The 18,014-nt window shown below is 41.1% G+C and overlaps 1 protein-coding gene across 2 annotated transcripts; it reads left to right on the top strand.

Annotated features, from left to right (window-relative positions):
* Positions 1 to 4,786: 4,786 nt before the first annotated feature.
* On the top strand, positions 4,787 to 17,651 carry LOC311521752 (alpha-1-antitrypsin-like). 2 transcript variants are annotated; one of them, XM_084630304.1, is made up of 5 exons: positions 4,787 to 4,870; positions 9,205 to 9,895; positions 11,824 to 12,094; positions 14,067 to 14,214; positions 17,274 to 17,651. In XM_084630304.1, exons 2-5 carry the CDS (start codon positions 9,223 to 9,225, stop codon positions 17,475 to 17,477), a joined length of 1,296 nt encoding a protein of 431 aa, XP_084486430.1. In that variant the 5' UTR covers positions 4,787 to 4,870; positions 9,205 to 9,222; the 3' UTR covers positions 17,478 to 17,651. The 2 variants fall into 2 exon arrangements, with proteins under 2 accessions (XP_084486430.1, XP_084486429.1); XM_084630303.1 differs by having other exon boundaries at positions 4,822 to 4,980.
* The last annotated feature ends 363 nt before the right edge of the window (positions 17,652 to 18,014 follow it).

The following is an 18,014-nucleotide window of genomic DNA, read 5'->3' as shown; positions in this document are numbered from 1 at the left end:
TGAATTTGTGGAGACCACTACTGGATACAGTAGTCCAGCAGCAGTCACACCAGTGCCAAATACAAAGATAAAATTACCTCTCTGGTCCTACTGGAGGTTCCCCTTTTTATGTATCCCAGGATGACATTAACCCATTCGGTCACAGTGTCACACTGGGAGTTCCTGTTCAGCTGATTATCCACCAGGACCCCCAGATCTTTTTCAGAGTCATGGCTTCCCAGGAATGAGTCCTCTATCCTTTAAGTATGGCCTACACCTTTTGTTCCTATATGTACACATTTACATTTAGCAGTATTCAAATGTATATTGTTTGCTTGCCCCAAGCTTACCTAGTGATCACAATTACTCTCTATCTTTTCATTATTCACCATTCGTCCAATTTTGTGTCATCTGCAAACTTTATCAGTGCTGATTTTCTTCCAGGTCATAAATAAAAATGTTAAATAGCATAGGGCCGAGAACCTACTGCTGCGGCATCCCATTTGGAACACACCTGCGCTATGATGAATCCCCATATAAAATTACATTTTGATACCTGCCAGTTAGCCAGTTTATAATCCACATAATGTCCGCCATGTTAATTTTAAATTGTTCTAGCTTTTTAATCAAAATATCATGCAGTACCAAGTCAAACACCTTAGAGGACTCTAAGTATATTGCATCAACACTATTACCTTTATCAACCAAACTTGTAATCAACATCCCATCCAAAAAAAGTTAAATTAGTTTGATAGGGTCTATGTTAACTGGCATTAATTATATTACCTTCCTTTAGTTCTTTATTAATCAAGCCTTATGGCAGCCTTCCATTGTCTTGCCCAGGAATTATGTCAAATTGAAAGGCCTATTATTAACCAGGTCATCCCATTTAAGCTTTTTAAATACTGGCTCAACATTAGCTTTCTTCTACTCTTCTGGAACTTCCCCAGTGTTCCAGGGTTTATTGACAATAAACATTTATGGTCCAGTGATCTCCTCAGCCAACTCTTTTAAAATTCTTGGATGCCAGGTACTGGACCTACTGATTTAAATTTTTCTAATTTTAGTGGTTGCTGTTCAACATGCTCCTCAAATACTAGTGAAGTGGAAAGAGTGTTATTATCATCATATGAGGTGACTACATTATCTGCTTCCCCCCAAATAATAGAAAAGAAATATTTATTCAATGCTTCTGCCTTTTTTGCATTACTATTGATAAATTCTACAGTTTCCATCTACAAATGGACCAGTTTCATTGCCAAGTTTCTTTTCGTTCCTAATATGCTTAATAAACACTTTCTGATTGCCCTTAACTCTGCTGGCTATACATTTCTCCTTCTAACCTTTTGCTTCTCTTGTACATTTTTTACAGTTCTTAGCTTCTAATTTATATTCATTATTATCAGCTTCCCCTTGTCCATGGTTAATTTGATTTCCTTTCCTTCATCAGAAATCAGCTTCCATTGAATACGGGAATTAAAATTTCCATTAAAGAAAAGCCACATGAACTCAAAAATCTCTACAAGATTTTAATGTAAGTCTTCATTATATTTCAAATTTTAAACATACACCTGATGTCCCTGGCTTTGTGCCCTCATGCCTGGTTCTTTCCTCGAGGGAAAGTTGGAAGACAGTCACCCTAACAATCACAGTCAACATTTCCAACTCTGAAAATTCATATTAATTAAGAAAAAAATTAAATGTATTTAGTTAGTTTATATTCCTGTTGGCCCCATATGATATTTCCTTTGTTAATACTATAGAAGATTTTGATAACTGGGCACCATATGATTGTTTTGACACAAGTTTAAGAGGTCCAGTGTTAGCAGTTGAGAGTAATAGAAAACAATAAATCACATCAATAAAACATTGACTCCTTTGTCTAACATGAACAAGGTCACATGCAGGACATGCACGAACCACAAAATCACGGACACAGAAATCTGGCACCCACCAGCCATAAAGGCGTCTCTTTCTGTGGATTCCATAGCCCTTTTTTTCATCTAGAATCATAGACCTCTCCAGTGCTGTGCTGCCCTTGGTGCCCCACGATGACTGTGCATTCTGATCCCCTCTACCGGACATTAATGCTGGTCCTTCTAGCAATAAAATTGTGGGGGTTTCCTACTGACTGTTAGTCTCACTCCAAGGGATGCATTATAACCAATTAGTTCAATGGTCAATGTATATGCTATTTCATATACAATCAATGTATATTAAATAGATTTCAGAGTAGCAGCCGTGTTAGTCTATATCCTCAAAAAGAACAGGAGGACTTGTGGCACCTTAGAGACTAACAAATTTATTTGATCATAAGTTTTCGTGGGCTACAGCTCACTTCATCGGATGCATAGAATGGAACATATAGTAAGAAGATATATATATGCATACAGAGAAGGTGGAAGTTGCCATACAAACCGTGAGAGGCTAATTAATTAAGATGAGCTATTATCGGCAGGAGAAAAAAACTTTTGTAGATGATCAAGATGGCCCATTTAGACAGTTGACAAGAAGGTGTGAGGATATTTAACATAGGGAAATAGATTCAATATGTGTAATGACCCAGCCACTCCCAGTCTCTATTCAAACCCAAGTTAATGGTATCTAGTTTGCATTTAATTCAAGCTCAGCGGTTTCTCGTTGGAGTCTGTTTTTGAAGCTTTTCTCTTGCAAAATTGCCACCTTTAAATCTTTTACTGAGTGGCCAGAGAGGTTGAAGTGTTCTCCTACCAGTTTTTGAATGGTTTCACAGTAGCAGCCGTGTTAGTCTGTATTCTCAAAAAGAACAGGAGGACTTGTGGCACCTTAGAGACTAACAAATTTATTTGAGCATAAGCTTTCGTGGGCTACAGCTCACTTCATCAGATGCACGAAAGCTTATGCTCAAATAAATTTGTTAGTCTCTAAGGTGCCACAAGTCCTCCTTTTCTTCTTGTGGTTTTTGAATGTTATGATTCCTGATGTCAGATTTGTGTCCATTTATTCGTTTGTGTAGACACTGTCTGGTTTGGCCAATATACATGGCAGAGGGGCATTGCTGGCACATGATGCCACATATCACGTTGGTAGATGTGCAGGTGAACGAGCCCCTGGTGGCGTGGCTAATGTGATTAGGTCCCATGATGGTATCACTTGAATAAATATATGGACAGAGTTGGCATCGGGCTTTGTTGCAAGGATAGGTTCCTGGGTTAGTGCTTTTATTGTGTGGTGTGTGGTTGCTGGAGAGTATTTGCTTCAGGTTGGGGGGCTGTCTGTAAGCGAGGACTGGTCTGTCTCCCAAGATCTGTGAGAGTCGGGGATCATTTTTCAGGATAGGTTGTAAATCTTTGATGATGCGCTGGAGAGGTATTAGTTGGGGGCTGAAGGTGACAGCTAGTGGCGTTCTGTTATTTTCTTTGTTGGGTCTGTCCTGTAGTAGGTGACTTCTGGGTACTCTTCTGGCTCTGTCAATCTGTTTTTTCACGTCAGGAGGTGGGTACTGTAGTTTTAAGAATGCTTGATAGAGATCTTGTAGGTGTTTGTGTCAGTCTGAAGGATTGGAGCAAATGCGGGAGACAGACCAGTCCTCACTTACAGATAACCCCACAACCTGAAGCAAATACTCTCCAGCAACCACACACCATCTTAATTAACTAGCCTCTTACAGTTTGTATGGCACCTTCCACCTTCTCTGTATGTGTATATATATATCTTCTTACTATATGTTCCATTCTATGCATCCGATGAAGTGGGCTGTAGCCCACGAAAGCTTATGCTCTAATAAATTTGTTAGTCTCTAAGGTGCCACAAGTACTCCTTTTCTTTTTACTAATTAGATGTAAATTGTAGGATAATAGATGTATAGGACTGATAAGTATTTAGGAGTGATGAGTGTGTTAGGTATATAAGTAAAGCCTAGCTGAAATGCAAGGCCTACAGGCTGAGACCCCTAAGACTATAGCGTAGCCAGACAAGGCCATAGGCTTAAAAATACTTGACATGAGTGGGTGACCTAGGAATAATCCTTTGTCCCAAAGCTCACAAGATTACTGTGAAGATGTGCCAATAGGTGATTGCAATAGACTGCAATGTATTGTCCGAGACCACGAGATACCTTATTGTAACATCTTTAAATAACTCTTCTGACCGCAGGGTTCATGTTGTGCATAAATGCTAATAAGAATAAGAGGAACTATGACCAACCTATGAAAAATGCAGCACCCTAACATTAATGGGGATAGAAATACAGATAAGGGAAAGCGGGCTGACTTTATGCATATGCATTATGTGTTACACATAGTTAGAATTACAATATATAAAGGGTTTCCCAGTTGGGTAAAAGTGGGAATACCCTTGGGAAAACCCCAGCAGAAACTATCCCTCTACTGATGATCATCTGGTGAGAGGTCCATTGGATCCTGGAACATCTTTCAGGATGTGAGTCTGACTACAGTTATAATTATTGCGTAGGATTTCTATATCATGGATAATTGTAATTTTACTTACTGCTTTAATAAAATTTGTAGTACAGATAAGACTTTGTACTTGTGATTGTGTCTGTTGTCATTATCCTTGGCCTTTGTGTGTTCCTAGAGCCTACAAATCTGAGAGAAGTGCCAGAGGAAATTTCACTCTGTTGATCTTGAAACTGTAGCAACCAGAGCCAAACACATGGTGGCGTAATACAACATCTCTAAATTCTCTTTAACTATAAACAGTGGGCATTTGACCCTCCATGCCAGAAAAGCAGTTTCATCTCTGTTTGCTCTGCATCCTTTCAGATAACTTCTATTTGCTCTGTTTAATGTTTAATAGTGAAAACTCTGCGTAACAATATTAACGCAATATAAATAACAGGCAAGGAGCTGTGCAGATTAGATGCACCCAGCAGGATCCTTCTGACTGTACTGTAAGTACGGCCATATTTTATCCAAAGAGGCACGGGTCACTTGCTGGAGGATTCTCTGCTCCTTGAAGTCTTTAAACCACGATTTGAGGACTTCAATAGCTCAGACATAGGTGAGAGGTTTTTCGCAGGAGCGGGTGGGAGAGATTCTGTGGCCTGCATTGTGCAGGAGGTCGGACTAGATGATCATAATGGTCCCTTCTGACCTTAGTATCTATGAATCTATGAAACTCACTTCAGCCAACTGATATGCAATTTCTTTTATGGGATTTCACTCAAGTATGGATAACTGTTCACTATACCTGTTACAATTTATCCTGTCTGTGCAGCCTTTCTGAAGACCGCAATGATCCAGCAGACATTGATGTTCTAGTGAAAATGTGCTTTGAATGAAGGCATTTTTAAAAAAATTATTGGGAAACCTAGGGGCTAGATTAATCTAGTGATTTTAAGATATGGCCTGGCTACACCAAAATATGTGGGATTTCTTAGAATGTGTTAGCCAGTGTTGGAGCTGGTTGAAAGTAGAAAGAAAAGAAGTACTTGTGGCACCTTAGAGACTAACCAATTTATTTGAGCATAAGCTTTCGTGAGCTACAGCTCACTTCATCGGACGCATAAAGTGGGAAGTACAGTGAGGAGATTTTATATACACACAGACCATGAAAAAATACACATTGTAAGGAGAGTGATCACTTAAGATGAGCTATCACCAGCAGGAGAGTGGGGTGGGGGGAGAGAAAACCTTTTGAAGTGATAATCAAGGTGGGCCATTTCCAGCACATTTCCAGGAATTAACAAGAACTTCTGAGTAACAGTGGGGGGGTGGGGGGGGAGAGGAATAAACAAGGGGAAATAGTTTTACTTAGTATAATGACTCAACCACTCCCAGTCTCTATTCAAGCCTAAGTTAATTGTACCAATTTGCAAATGAATTCCAATTCAGCAGTCTCTCATTGGAGTCTGTTTTCGAAGTTTTTTTGTTGAAGGATAGTCACTTTGAGGTCAGAAATCAAGTGACCATAGAGATTGAAGTGTTCTCCGACTGGTTTATGAATGTTATAATTCTTGACATCTGATTTGTGTCCATTTATTCTTTTACGTAGAGACAGTCCAGTTTGCCCAATGTACATGGCAGAGGGGCATTGCTGGCACATAGAATCATAGAAGATCAGGGTTGGAAGGGACCTCAGGAGGTCATCTAGTCCAACCCCCTGCTCAAAGCAGGACCAATCCCCAATTTTTGTGGCATATATCACATTGGTAGATGTGCAGGTGAATGAGCCTCTGATAGTGTAGCTGATGTGATTAGGACCTATGATGGTGTCCCCTGAATAGATATGTGGGCACAGCTGGCAACAGGCTTTGTTGCAAGGATAGGTTCCTGGGTCAGTGGTTCTGTTGTGTGGTGTGTGGTTGCTGGTGAGTATTTGTTTCAGGTTGGGGGACTGTCTGTAGGCAAGGACTGGCGTGTCTCCCAAGATTTGTGAGAGCGATGGGTCGTCCTTCAGGATAGGTTGTAGATCCTTGATAATGCGATGGAGAGGTTTTAGTTGGGGGCTGTATCGTAGAGCTTGGCTGGATCTTGTGGATCGTGTGGTGTGGTCTGGGTGAAAGCTGGAGGCATGTAGGTAGGAATAGCGGTCAGTAAGTTTCCAGTATAGGGTGGTGTTTATATGACCGTCGCTTATTAGCACTGTAGTGTCCAGGAAGTGGATCTCTTGTGTGGACTGGTCGAGGCTGAGGTTGATGGTGGGATGGAAATTTGTTGAAATCATGGTGGAATTCCTCAAGGGCTTCTTTTCCATGGGTCCAGATGATGAAGATGTCATCAATATAGCGCAAGACTTGCCCCATAACCTCACCCAGACCACACCACACAATCCATTGTCTACAGCCAAGCTCTACGATACAACCACATTTGCTCCAACCTCTCAGACAGAGACAAACACCTACAAGATCTCTATCAAGCATTCTTACAACTACAATACCCGTCTGCTGAAGTGAAAAAACAGATTGACAGAGCCAGAAGAGTACCCAGAAGTCACCTACTACAGGACAGGCCCAACAGAGAAAATAACAGAACGCCACTAGCCGTCACCTTCAGCCCCCAACTAAAACCTCTCCATCGCATTATCAAGGATCTACAACCTATCCTGAAGGACAACCCATCACTCTCACAAATCTTGGGAGACAGGCCAGTCCTTGCCTACAGATAGTCCCCCAACCTGAAACAAATACTCACCAGCAACCACACACCACACAACAGAACCACTGACCCAGGAACCTATCCTTGCAACAAAGCCTGTTGCCAGCTGTGCCCACATATCTATTCAGGGGACACCATCATAGGGCCTAATCACATCAGCCACACTATCAGAGGCTCGTTCACCTGCACATCTACCAATGTGATATATGCCATCATGTGCCAGCAGTGCCCTCTGCCATGTACATTGGGCAAACTGGACTGTCTCTACGTAAAAGAATAAATGGACACAAATCAGATGTCAAGAATTATAACATTCATAAACCAGTCGGAGAACACTTCAATATCTCTGGTCACTCGATTTCTGACCTCAAAGTGACTATCCTTCAACAAAAAAACTTCGAAAACAGACTCCAATGAGAGACTGCTGAATTGGAATTCATTTGCAAATTGGACACAATTAACTTAGGCTTGAATAGAGACTGGGAGTGGTTGAGTCATTATACTAAGTAAAACTATTTCCCCTTGTTTATTCCTCTCCTCCCCCCCCCCCCCCTCCGTTCCTCAGACTTTCTTGTTAATTCCTGGAAATGTGCTGGAAATGGCCCACCTTGATTATCACTTCAAAAGGTTTTCTCTCCCCCCACCCCACTCTCCTGCTGGTAATAGCTCATCTTAAGTGATCACTCTCCTTACAATGTGTATTTTTTCATGGTCTGTGTGTATATAAAATCTCCTCACTGTACTTCCCACTTTATGCATCCGATGAAGTGAGCTGTAGCTCACGAAACTTATGCTCAAATAAATTGGTTAGTCTCTAGTTTGAAAGTAGGACTTTCCATTCTGTGGAATATTCTGACATTTAAAGAAATCATTCTGAATCAGAACAAAAAATTAAGTTTGAATTTTCCTTTGAAACAAAATTCTCCTTCTCCCCCAAAAATTCTTTTCAGTAAACTGAAGTGTTTAATTTTGATAACATTAAAAGATCATGTTTCTGTTTTGACTTTTTGGTATTAGTTTATTTTATATTGTTTTTATATTCATATTTTATAAAATATGAACATATAAATATACAAAATAACTTTAAGAGCAAAAGAGAAAAGAAATATAAAATCACTTGATTTTTTTCTAAATAAAACTTCATTAGAGTTGACATAATCCTTTGGAATTTTTCTATTTTGCTGAATCAGCAGTTTGTGGCAGAAAAGTGTTCCAGCTGAGCAACTTTAGCAAACACATTCTTACATGTTTTAAAACTCTAGCCTTAACAAAGCAGGTTATTCTTTAGTACATACAAGCTGGTAGAGTTGTAGCCTAATAGATAGAAAGAGACAGATAAGCATAAAAAACAAAAAGGGCAAGTCTATCAGTTACTGACATGTAAAGAGCCTTTAGATTTCTTTATTTGATTTATTCCTGTAGTTATGATGCTACAGAAAGCTCAGCACCATTTGTTATTCCCTTTTGCTAAAGTTCATCAAAATTACAGTACTTAAAGTCAGGGATAGGTGACTTAGTTTTGACATTCCAGATAGGGCACTTCCCTATAATGTTTGTTCAGCTTTAACAGTGGACCCGATTCTCAGTTGAATCCAGATTATACTGCCATACAGGGAAATGTGGGTGGTGGTGGTGGTGGTGGTGGGGTGCTAGCAGAAGTTAGAGCTGCAAAAGTCCAGCTCCAATTTGTGCCACTGGCACAAGGTCCCTAATTTATCCTAGGGATGCAGTGGACGATCATCACAGTGGAGCTCCATTCTGCTAAAGTCTCTCCCAGCCTACACTCACCTGACTCCCTTTCATACACTCTCACACTACAAAACACCGCTACTCTAGGATGTCTGAGTGGCACAAAGTGGATGATGCTAACTGAAGAATCCAGCCCAGAGTCTCCTCCTACCACACCTCCCTTTTCCCTTTCTCTGATTCCCAACCTGGCCTGCACTCCCAACCTCAGAGACTCTACCGTCAACCCCACTCTCTTTCCCCCCATAATCTCCCAGTTGACTGGAGGGAGGAGGACTTGCCATGAGGGGAGAGAGAAAAATAACCGTTGGATCACAAATAGCACAGGGAAGGGGGGAACATTTCCATGACTAATGACTATTCCATTCTTTTGTTTTTAAAGGAATAGTTCCAAAGGAAAATGAAGTCCATCCTCTGTCTGTGTGTGTTACTTGCTGGGCTTCATGCTGTTGTCTTGTCTCATCATGTACCTGACCACCACAATGACCAGGATAGTCAGACAGATATTAATCCCCCACAGCAGCTTAGCTCAGTTGGAAGCAATGGTGTAACTGAAAATATGACCTTTCTCCAAGTAACTCCTAGCAATGCTGACTTCGCATTTAGATTCTACAAGCAGATTAAATCAGAAGCAGCTGACAAGAACATTTTCTTCTCTCCTCTGAGCATCTCCACTGCCTTTGCAATGCTGACGTTAGGTGCCAAGTCAACCACTCTAAGTCAAATTCTCCAAGGACTCTCCTTTAATCTGACAGAGATTGAGGAGAGGGAGATACATGAAGGTTTTCATCACCTCCTCCAGATGTTAAACCATCCTGACAGTGAGATCCAGCTGAATATGGGAAATGCCCTTTTTATAGATGATCAACTGAAACTACTAGAGAAGTTTTTGGAAGATGTCAAAACTCTGTATGAGTCTGAAACTTTTCCTATTAACTTCCAAAATTGTGCCGAGGCTGAGAAACAGATCAATGATTACATAGAGAATAAAACCCATGGGAAAATTGCCAATTTAATCAAGGATCTTGATCCACTCACTGTAATGATTCTTATCAACTATATTTTCTTTAAAGGTAAGATGTTCTACAGATCAGTACATGTTGCACATACAAGCTATGGAATTCCAATAGTGGTCTAAGACAAATAAACTGCTTTTTTGTCAACTGCTTATTATGTCTATGAGATTACCCAACTTGAGACTCATGCCTTGTCAACTTTTTTAAGCATTTCCAGGAAACTTATAGTCATCCTAATTGGAAATTTTGGTTATAATTAGGCACCTAAATCAAGGGCACTGGAATCTTTGTAGAAGGGGGAGGGGAGCAAAAGCCAAAATGGATTCCTGTGGCCCTTCTCCCCTAATCCTGCACTCCCTCATGGCCCTAGTCCCCTCCTCACATAGCACCCCCAGGGCCTCTAGCACTTGATCCTGCCAATCTCCTACCTCCTGTGGCTGCATGTAGGTCAATGGGAACCAGTCGCACAGCCCATGCTCCTTCTGTCCTTTCCACCAGCTACTGTCTGGCACCTACAGCACCGTGATCAGCTCCCCTGACAAAACACAGCCCCTACCGGCACTGCTTCCCCCCAAACTATGCCCACATTAAAAAGTGAGGGGCATGGCTCTCCCACTTTCAAAAGTTGGGTGGACAGGCTCCATGCCCCCCCAGTTCACCTAAATCCATATTTAGTCACCCGAACAAGATTATAACTATGTTATTAGGCATGCCAAGCAACTATTGCTTGGAAGTGAATGGGAGTTACAGGTTCTCCTCACCCCTGTAATGCAGGCCAGTTTAATCGTACTACCTAAATACAGAGATAAAAAAGGAAAGAATCCAGAATTCTATTTTTTTCGCTGATGTTTTGTTGTCCCTGGGATGTTCCCAGAATGGACAATGGTTGATCTTTGCACATTTATTTGCCTGATACTCATTTAAGTATTATAACTGAAGGCAATATATTCTACCAGTGGTACCCAGGAGCCATGAAAGGGTGTATTTGAGACCAGGAAAATTTCTTGCCAAAATGGATAGCTATTTAACTGAGGAGAAAGTGGTCATGTGGTACTCTGGTGAGGCAGTGTATAAGAAAGGCAATAGGCACTGATCCTGTGCCATAGAAGTCAGTGGGTGCCATACCACTGACTAGAGTGGTGCAGGTCAGGCTTATAATGCATAGGAGCAGGCTGGAACTAGCAGAATTGTGGGGTAGGTCCTACGGTAACATTTTAAACTTTGGTTAATTTCAGTCAACTCTATAAAGACACATCCTTTTCAGCAGCTTGGAAAGCATGTGCTTTCCCATTTGTGGCTAGTAAGCTGCATCATCTGTGCTAACATTTTACAAGAAACAGAGAATCATAGAATATCTGGGTTGGAGGGGGCCTCAGGAGGTCATCTAGTCCAACCCCATACTCAAAGCAGGGCCAATCCCCAATTTTTGCCCTGGGTCCCTAAATGGCCCCCCCTCAAGGATTGAACTCACAACCCTGGGTTTAGCAGGCCAATGCTCAAACCACTGAGCTATCCATCCTCCCCAAGGAGAAGGAAAGGAAATTAAATATAAACAAAATTTCAATTTAGCTCCCTCTTACAGACCCATGTCTCGAGATTTATACTGCGAGGCGTGAGTAGAAGAAATTTAGGTAAAATGAAAAAGCAGTTAAATTTATTAATTAATCTGGAGCTCTATCAGATTGAGGGGCCTCAGTTTAACAGCACAGAAAGTTATAATACTTGGTCACTATTCTTTTCTCAAAGCTACAGATTTAAAGAAAACCACAGTATTAGTTCATTTCACTTGTTTGGCTTTCATCAGGACTACTTGCTATTGAAATTGTCTGGCTAGCTGGCCGCAGGGCAAATGTCCCGTTTTTCAAACGAGCATGCAGTTGACTTAAACTTCAAATATAGACTTGTTACATTTAAATTAGTCTGATATGTGTTTGAAATTTCTCTTTCCCAGTATTTTCAACGGCATTCTTTCTTTTTCTCATCAGCTCGTTGGGAAAATCCTTTCAATAGTTTGTTCACCAAGGAAGATGACTTTTTTGTGGATGCAGAAACATCTGTCAAAGTTAACATGATGAACAGTAACAAAAGGTATAACACATACCATGATGAGGAGCTGTCTTGCTGGGTGGTTGAAATCCCATACAAAGGAAATGCTGCTGCAGTATTTATTCTGCCCGATGAAGGGAAAATGGAGCAGGTGGAGGATGCGCTGTTGAAAAAAACTGTGACTAAATGGACAAAATCACTTCAACAAAGGTAACCGTTTAACTGCTACTACGCCTAGGTATATTTGCTGTAAAATCGGCTAGAATTGGAAATGAAGAGAAAACATTCCATTCAGGGCTAGGCTGTGGCTGTAGATACAGCCCTAAGACTGGGCAATGCATTGCATACTGCCCTAAGGGAGAGCACTGGAAGAACTAGTGCCTCAGACAGACACCTCTGAAGTATAATGCCTCCCAGATTGCCCCTCTTGCTTCAGCTCTTTTGGCTAGAGAGCTGGCTGGAACATGGGCACAAAGCCATTCCTCTGCCCTTTCAGCACCCCTCTATGACGGAATGCACCAGTGTTCACACCTTACACACTATTGTAATAATCTTTGTACAAAACATGCCTTGTGAAGTATCATTTGAAAACGAATGACTTTCTGTAAGTTATATCACTGTTAAATCTACATACAAGATTCTATGTAAAGTTATGAATTTCCCCTGAATGACGTTGGTATCACATGTTCATACCCACATAGCCCTATTAGGCAGGAGTGGCTAAGCAAGTCTATCTTAAATAAAGGAATGTGGGTTTACCTCAATTTACATATAACTAGTACATAAGGTCCTTGAGACAGCAAGAGAGAGACAAGGCAAACCTGCATTTCAACATACACAGGGGAGTAAAAAGAGTATGGGGACACCTTCACTCACACCCCCAAACTCCCATGGCTTTCTTTACTGTTTAAATAAACTTTGCTGTGAGGGGTAAGCCTCAGAAGAATCTACTTCAAAGAGAGACTAGACTATAGAAGTGGGGGGCAAAAACCAGGGATTCTTTCTCTCTCCCTTTTCATCTCTCACTCTTTCACCTAAGAAGACAAAAGAAACCAGCTGTTTGGACTTTGGGGGCAGATCCTGACTTAAGTATTTGGTCAGCGATGTTGCTGGGAAAATGTGGCAAGAATTTTACCTGGAACCATGTTTGTTAAGTTTAGTTACTAGAAAGAATTTTCTCTTTATTTCTCTTGTAACCATTTCCGACTTTAAGGCCTTATTCTTGTACTCACTTAAAATCTCTCTTTGTAGTTAAATAAAGTGGTTTCATTCTTTAATAAAAACTAACCCAGTGTTGCATTCAAACTGAATTATTTGGGTAACTCCATTTAGAGTAGCAAATTGTTGGAGATTATTTCCTTACAGCAGCAACAGACCTAATATATCTGAACTGTCCAGGAGCAGGGTGGGCAGTGCAGAACACACATTTTTGGTGGAAAATTGAGGACTAGAAGTGTGTGAAGGTCACTCTGCAAGTAGTAAGCAAGGCTGCTGGAAGCCAGAGTGTGTCTGCTGTGCTGCTGACAGGCTGTTGGAGTTGGACCAGCTGGACCAGGGCTGTGGCTCTACACAGACACTCATGCTGCCAGACTGACTGTGAGAGACCCAGGATGGAAGCTACAACAACAGAGCACTGTGAGGCATCCAAGATTGCAGGGCAGGTGGTAACAGAGCCCCTCACTGGTCTGAATTGCACCCTGGAATGTGTTACTCTCCCAGTCCAATTGTTTCAGGGAGCCAGTGAAAGAATCCAGTGTAGCCCATGCAATCCCCTGGGAACTCTTATGGGTGTACCCCGGTTATGCCACACAAGGTGGGGACATCCCTACTTCTCCTGCATTCACTTGAGCAGCTGTATTATAGGTAGGGACAATCCAGCCCTATATAAGGTAATGCACTTTACTAGTCTCTATATCGGATCAAATAATCCAAACGATAGTTTTCTAAAACCAGCACAGTAGTCACATGTAGTTAAACAAAAATAAAACTCATGGGATTGTAATTTTGCTGTCCATTTGCTGTAAAATGGGACAATAATATTTACTTCCCAGATTGGGGCATTGTGAGGCAAATTCATTGGCAGCTGAGATCCTTGAGTGCTCTACATTATCCAGCTGTAAATATTTAAGTATCCAGCCATTTGACAATAATTCACCAGAGTTTTGTGTTTCTTTTTGAACAGAAAAATTGACCTGTACATTCCAGCATTCTCTGTATCTGGTACCTATGATGTCAAAGAGCTGTTTGAGAAAATGGGTGTGGTCGATGTGTTCACTGACAAAGCTGATCTGTCTGGAATCACTGGGCACTCTAACCTGAAGGTGTCAAAAGTAAGTTTGTAAAATACAGATGGTGCTAAATGGAATTGTCTCTTGTTTTCTTTTGAAATGACCAATTCCAGCATCCAGTCAGGTCACTGGTAAAATGCTTAGCCAGCAAGGACAGGCGAGACAGAGCTGTAGCATAAGGAGGACAGACCCACAGATTAGCACTTAGTCTTTCCTCAAATTAAGCATTAATTTGCTTATTATAATGAATACACAGGCTCTGTGAGCTTACTTGACCTTCTGGAATGTCCTGTAAAGTCAGTACCATCAGGGAGGGAAAAGGACAAAAGGACAGGGAAAAATGCAATTGTAACTATTGTTAACATAAAATAATTAATATGTAAAATGGTATGGCAAGAGTTTGCAAATACGGAATCTTATTCTATTATAAGTATTTATATGACCCCTCCTTACTGTAGTAGCTAAGCATCTCATAAATTTTAATTATTTATCCCCACAATATCCCTGTGAAGTAGGGATTTACAGATGAGAAATGAAGTACAGGAAGGCTCAGTGACTTGCTCCAGGGCACACAGGAGGTCTATGGCACCATCCTTCCCAATACTTTTACACTTACTGAGTAGTGCCTTATACAATAAGTTGGCAGATTGACCATGGACTATGATGTCACAGAGTAAGTATCAGAATTTTGCCATGAATCAGTAGAAGGAAATAAGAGAGAGAAGGTTGATGAGGTAATGTCTTTTATTGAACCAACTTCTGCTGGTAAAGGAGGAAAGTTTTCAGGTTTGATGCAGCTCTGCCTCAGGTCTGGATAAGGTCCAGACAAGGTTGGACAAATTCAGGGTGGGATAAATTAAGCATAAGGATATACACATGCTGTAGGAGACTACTTAAAATGAAGCGAGTAATTAAGGGTTAGCAAGGAACAGGGTGTGTTAGAAATCATTGTAATGAGACAATACTACATATTGCGATAGACATGGATCTTGAAATTATAAAAAAAAATTACAAAAACACCTTTTCACCTGTGGGCAAACACAAAGGGATCACTCCATATCTGATCTCTCAGCCCTCATGCTCAAAGGAAACCTGTACAACACCTTTAAAAGACAAGCCTGGTAAACTAAATTCATAACTTTGCTGGATACAAAGAACTATGGACTTACAGATGAATTGAGCAATAAAATCAATGTAACACTTTGAACATACCCTGCTGCTTGCTTCCCCTTAATTGCCCACTTCATTCTAAGTGGTCTGCTACAGCATGTGTGAACCCTTTATGCTTAACAATCTCTCCTACCTTGTATTTGGCTGTGACACTCTGGTTACCTTCTCCAGATCTGACAAAGAGCTCGGTGGAGTTCAAAAGCTCGTCCCTTCTACCAGCAGAAGTTGGTCCAATAAAAGCTATTACCTCACCTGCCTTAACAATGAGGAGTCCTTGTGGCACCTTAGAGACTAACAAATTTATTTGGGCATAAGCTTTTTTGGGCTAAAACCCACTTCATCAGATGCATAGGGTGAAAAATTCAATAAGCAGTATATAGATTACAGCACATGAAAATATGGGAGTTGCCTTACCAAGTGGGGGCTCAGTGCTAACAAGACCAGTTCAATCAAGGTGGAAGTGGCCTATTCTCAACAGTTGACAAGAAGGGGTGAATATCAACAGAGGGAAAATTACTTTTTGTAGTGCTAACGAGGCCAATTCAATCACTGTGGACATCGCCCATTCCCAACAGTTGACAAGAACATGTGAGTATCAATAGAGGGAAAATTACTTTTTGTAGTAACCCAACCACTCCCAGTCTTTATTCAGGCCTAATTTGATAGAGTCCAGTTTGCAAATTAATTCCAGTTCTGCAGTTTCTCATTGAAGTCTGTTTTTGAAGATTTTTTGTTGAAGAATTGCCACTTTTAAGTCTATTATTGAGTGACCAGAGAGATTGAAGTGCTCTCCTACTGGTTTTTGAATGTTACAATTCTCGATGTCTGATTTGTGTCCATTTATTCTTTTGCATAGTGTCCCTAGTGGTGCCCCAGCCTGTGTTTGTCAGAGGGTGCAGATGGATGGCAGGAGAGAGATCACTTGATCATTACCTGTTAGATTTACTCCCTCTGGGGCACCTGGCATTGGCCATTGTCGGCAGACAGGATACTGGCCTGCCTGGATTTTTGGTCTGACCCAGTGTGGCCATTCTTATGTTCTTATGCATAGAGACTGTCCGTAAAGACTCCCATCTTTTCATGTGCTGTAATATATATACTGCTTACTGTATTTTTCACTATATGCATCTGATGAAGTGGGTTTTAGCCCATGAAAGCTTATGCCCAAATACATTTGTTAGTCTCTAAGGTGCCACAAGGACTCCTTGTTGTTTTTGCTGATACAGACTAACACAGCTACCACTCTGAAACCTCTCACCTGCTTTGTCTCTCTCATACCCTGGGAGGAACACAGCTACAACTGCAAACTGCAAACAATGTAAGGAAATACTAATTTGAGTTGCATTAAGGAGAACAAAGTGAGAGTTAGTTCTTAGTGTAGCTCCAAAGAGTAAAAGAGAGAGGTTCACATTTGCACTGTAAAATACCAATTCACTGTACCCAAGAGAGAAATGTATTAGGCAACGGTACACCAGGAAGGTCAGCTACCTAGCTTCTTTCCCTCCTATGTTGCTTGTCACCATTCATCTTGAATTGTCTTCTATTTTCTGCTGCAAAGTAACTCTCTGATGCATAAAGGCACTAGAGTTGTTTGTGATGATGAGACAATTCTTCAGTAATGTTAAACAATTAATTAAGGGAGTCCCCCTCTTTGTGGATGAGCGAACAAGGGATTTGACACATGCAATTTAATCTATTCATATTGTTGTGCCTGACCCTTCCGAAGATTCATAGGCAAAACTCCTATCGAAATCAACGATAGTTTTGCCTGGATTGGGAATGTAGGGTTGGGTTATGTTTTGTGCTGTCAGTCCTGTACTCATTCTGTTCTTCTTTCTTAATAGCTGTGGTTTAAATAGGAGCAAGTTCATCTCCAGCTGTTGCTCCCTGTTTTATGCTCACACTGTGATCTCTACTTCATTTCCTTATAGGCTGTTCACAAGGCCGTGGTGGATGTCCATGAGAATGGTACTGAGGCTGCAGCAGTCACTATCGTGGAAATTGCATACACGTCTCTTCCCTTCCCTCAACCTCTTACCATTAAGTTTAACCGGCCTTTCCTGATGATAATTGTTGATAAAAATACCCAGAGCATCCTCTTCATGGGGAAAATTGTAAATCCTACTAAAAAATAATTGTACTCTCACTGTACATGTCCCAGTGCTTCAAAGGAGTTGTTTTTAAATTCCCAGGAGTATGTGCATGTACCACAGACCACTTGGTGCCAGTGATTGTAACTAAATTGCAGTTGACCTAAATTCCAAGCAAATAAAACATGAGTGTGGGGTAACTCTTTGCCTGCAAACAAACAGCCTGGTATTTCTGTGAATTGGGCATGTATTCGTAAACATCTCAGGTAAATGGGAGAGAAAGCCTTTATAACTAGGTGACCAGATAGTAAGTGTGAAAAATCAGAATGGGGGTGCGGGGAATCGGCACCTAAATAAGAAAAAGACCCCAAAATTGGGACGGTTCCTATAAAATCGGAACATCTGGTCACACTACTTGTAGGTGATGCTGATAACGAGTGGGGGCTGCAGAGTACAGTCTAGCCTAGCTTCCTCCATTCCGTGCCCCTGTGCGTTAATCATATTTTCTAACTGACAAAAGGGACACTGAGGTGTGGAAGTGGGAGGTCACAGGGAGCTGGTTTGTAAGCATAAGGGAGGTTG

This window comes from Lepidochelys olivacea, assembly GCF_965140295.1.
Source record: "Lepidochelys olivacea isolate rLepOli2 genome assembly, chromosome: 6".
In the NCBI taxonomy this organism is placed as follows: Eukaryota; Metazoa; Chordata; order Testudines; family Cheloniidae; genus Lepidochelys; species Lepidochelys olivacea.
Note: the sequence above shows the minus strand (reverse complement) of the source record. Positions and strands in the feature narration are given on the sequence as shown.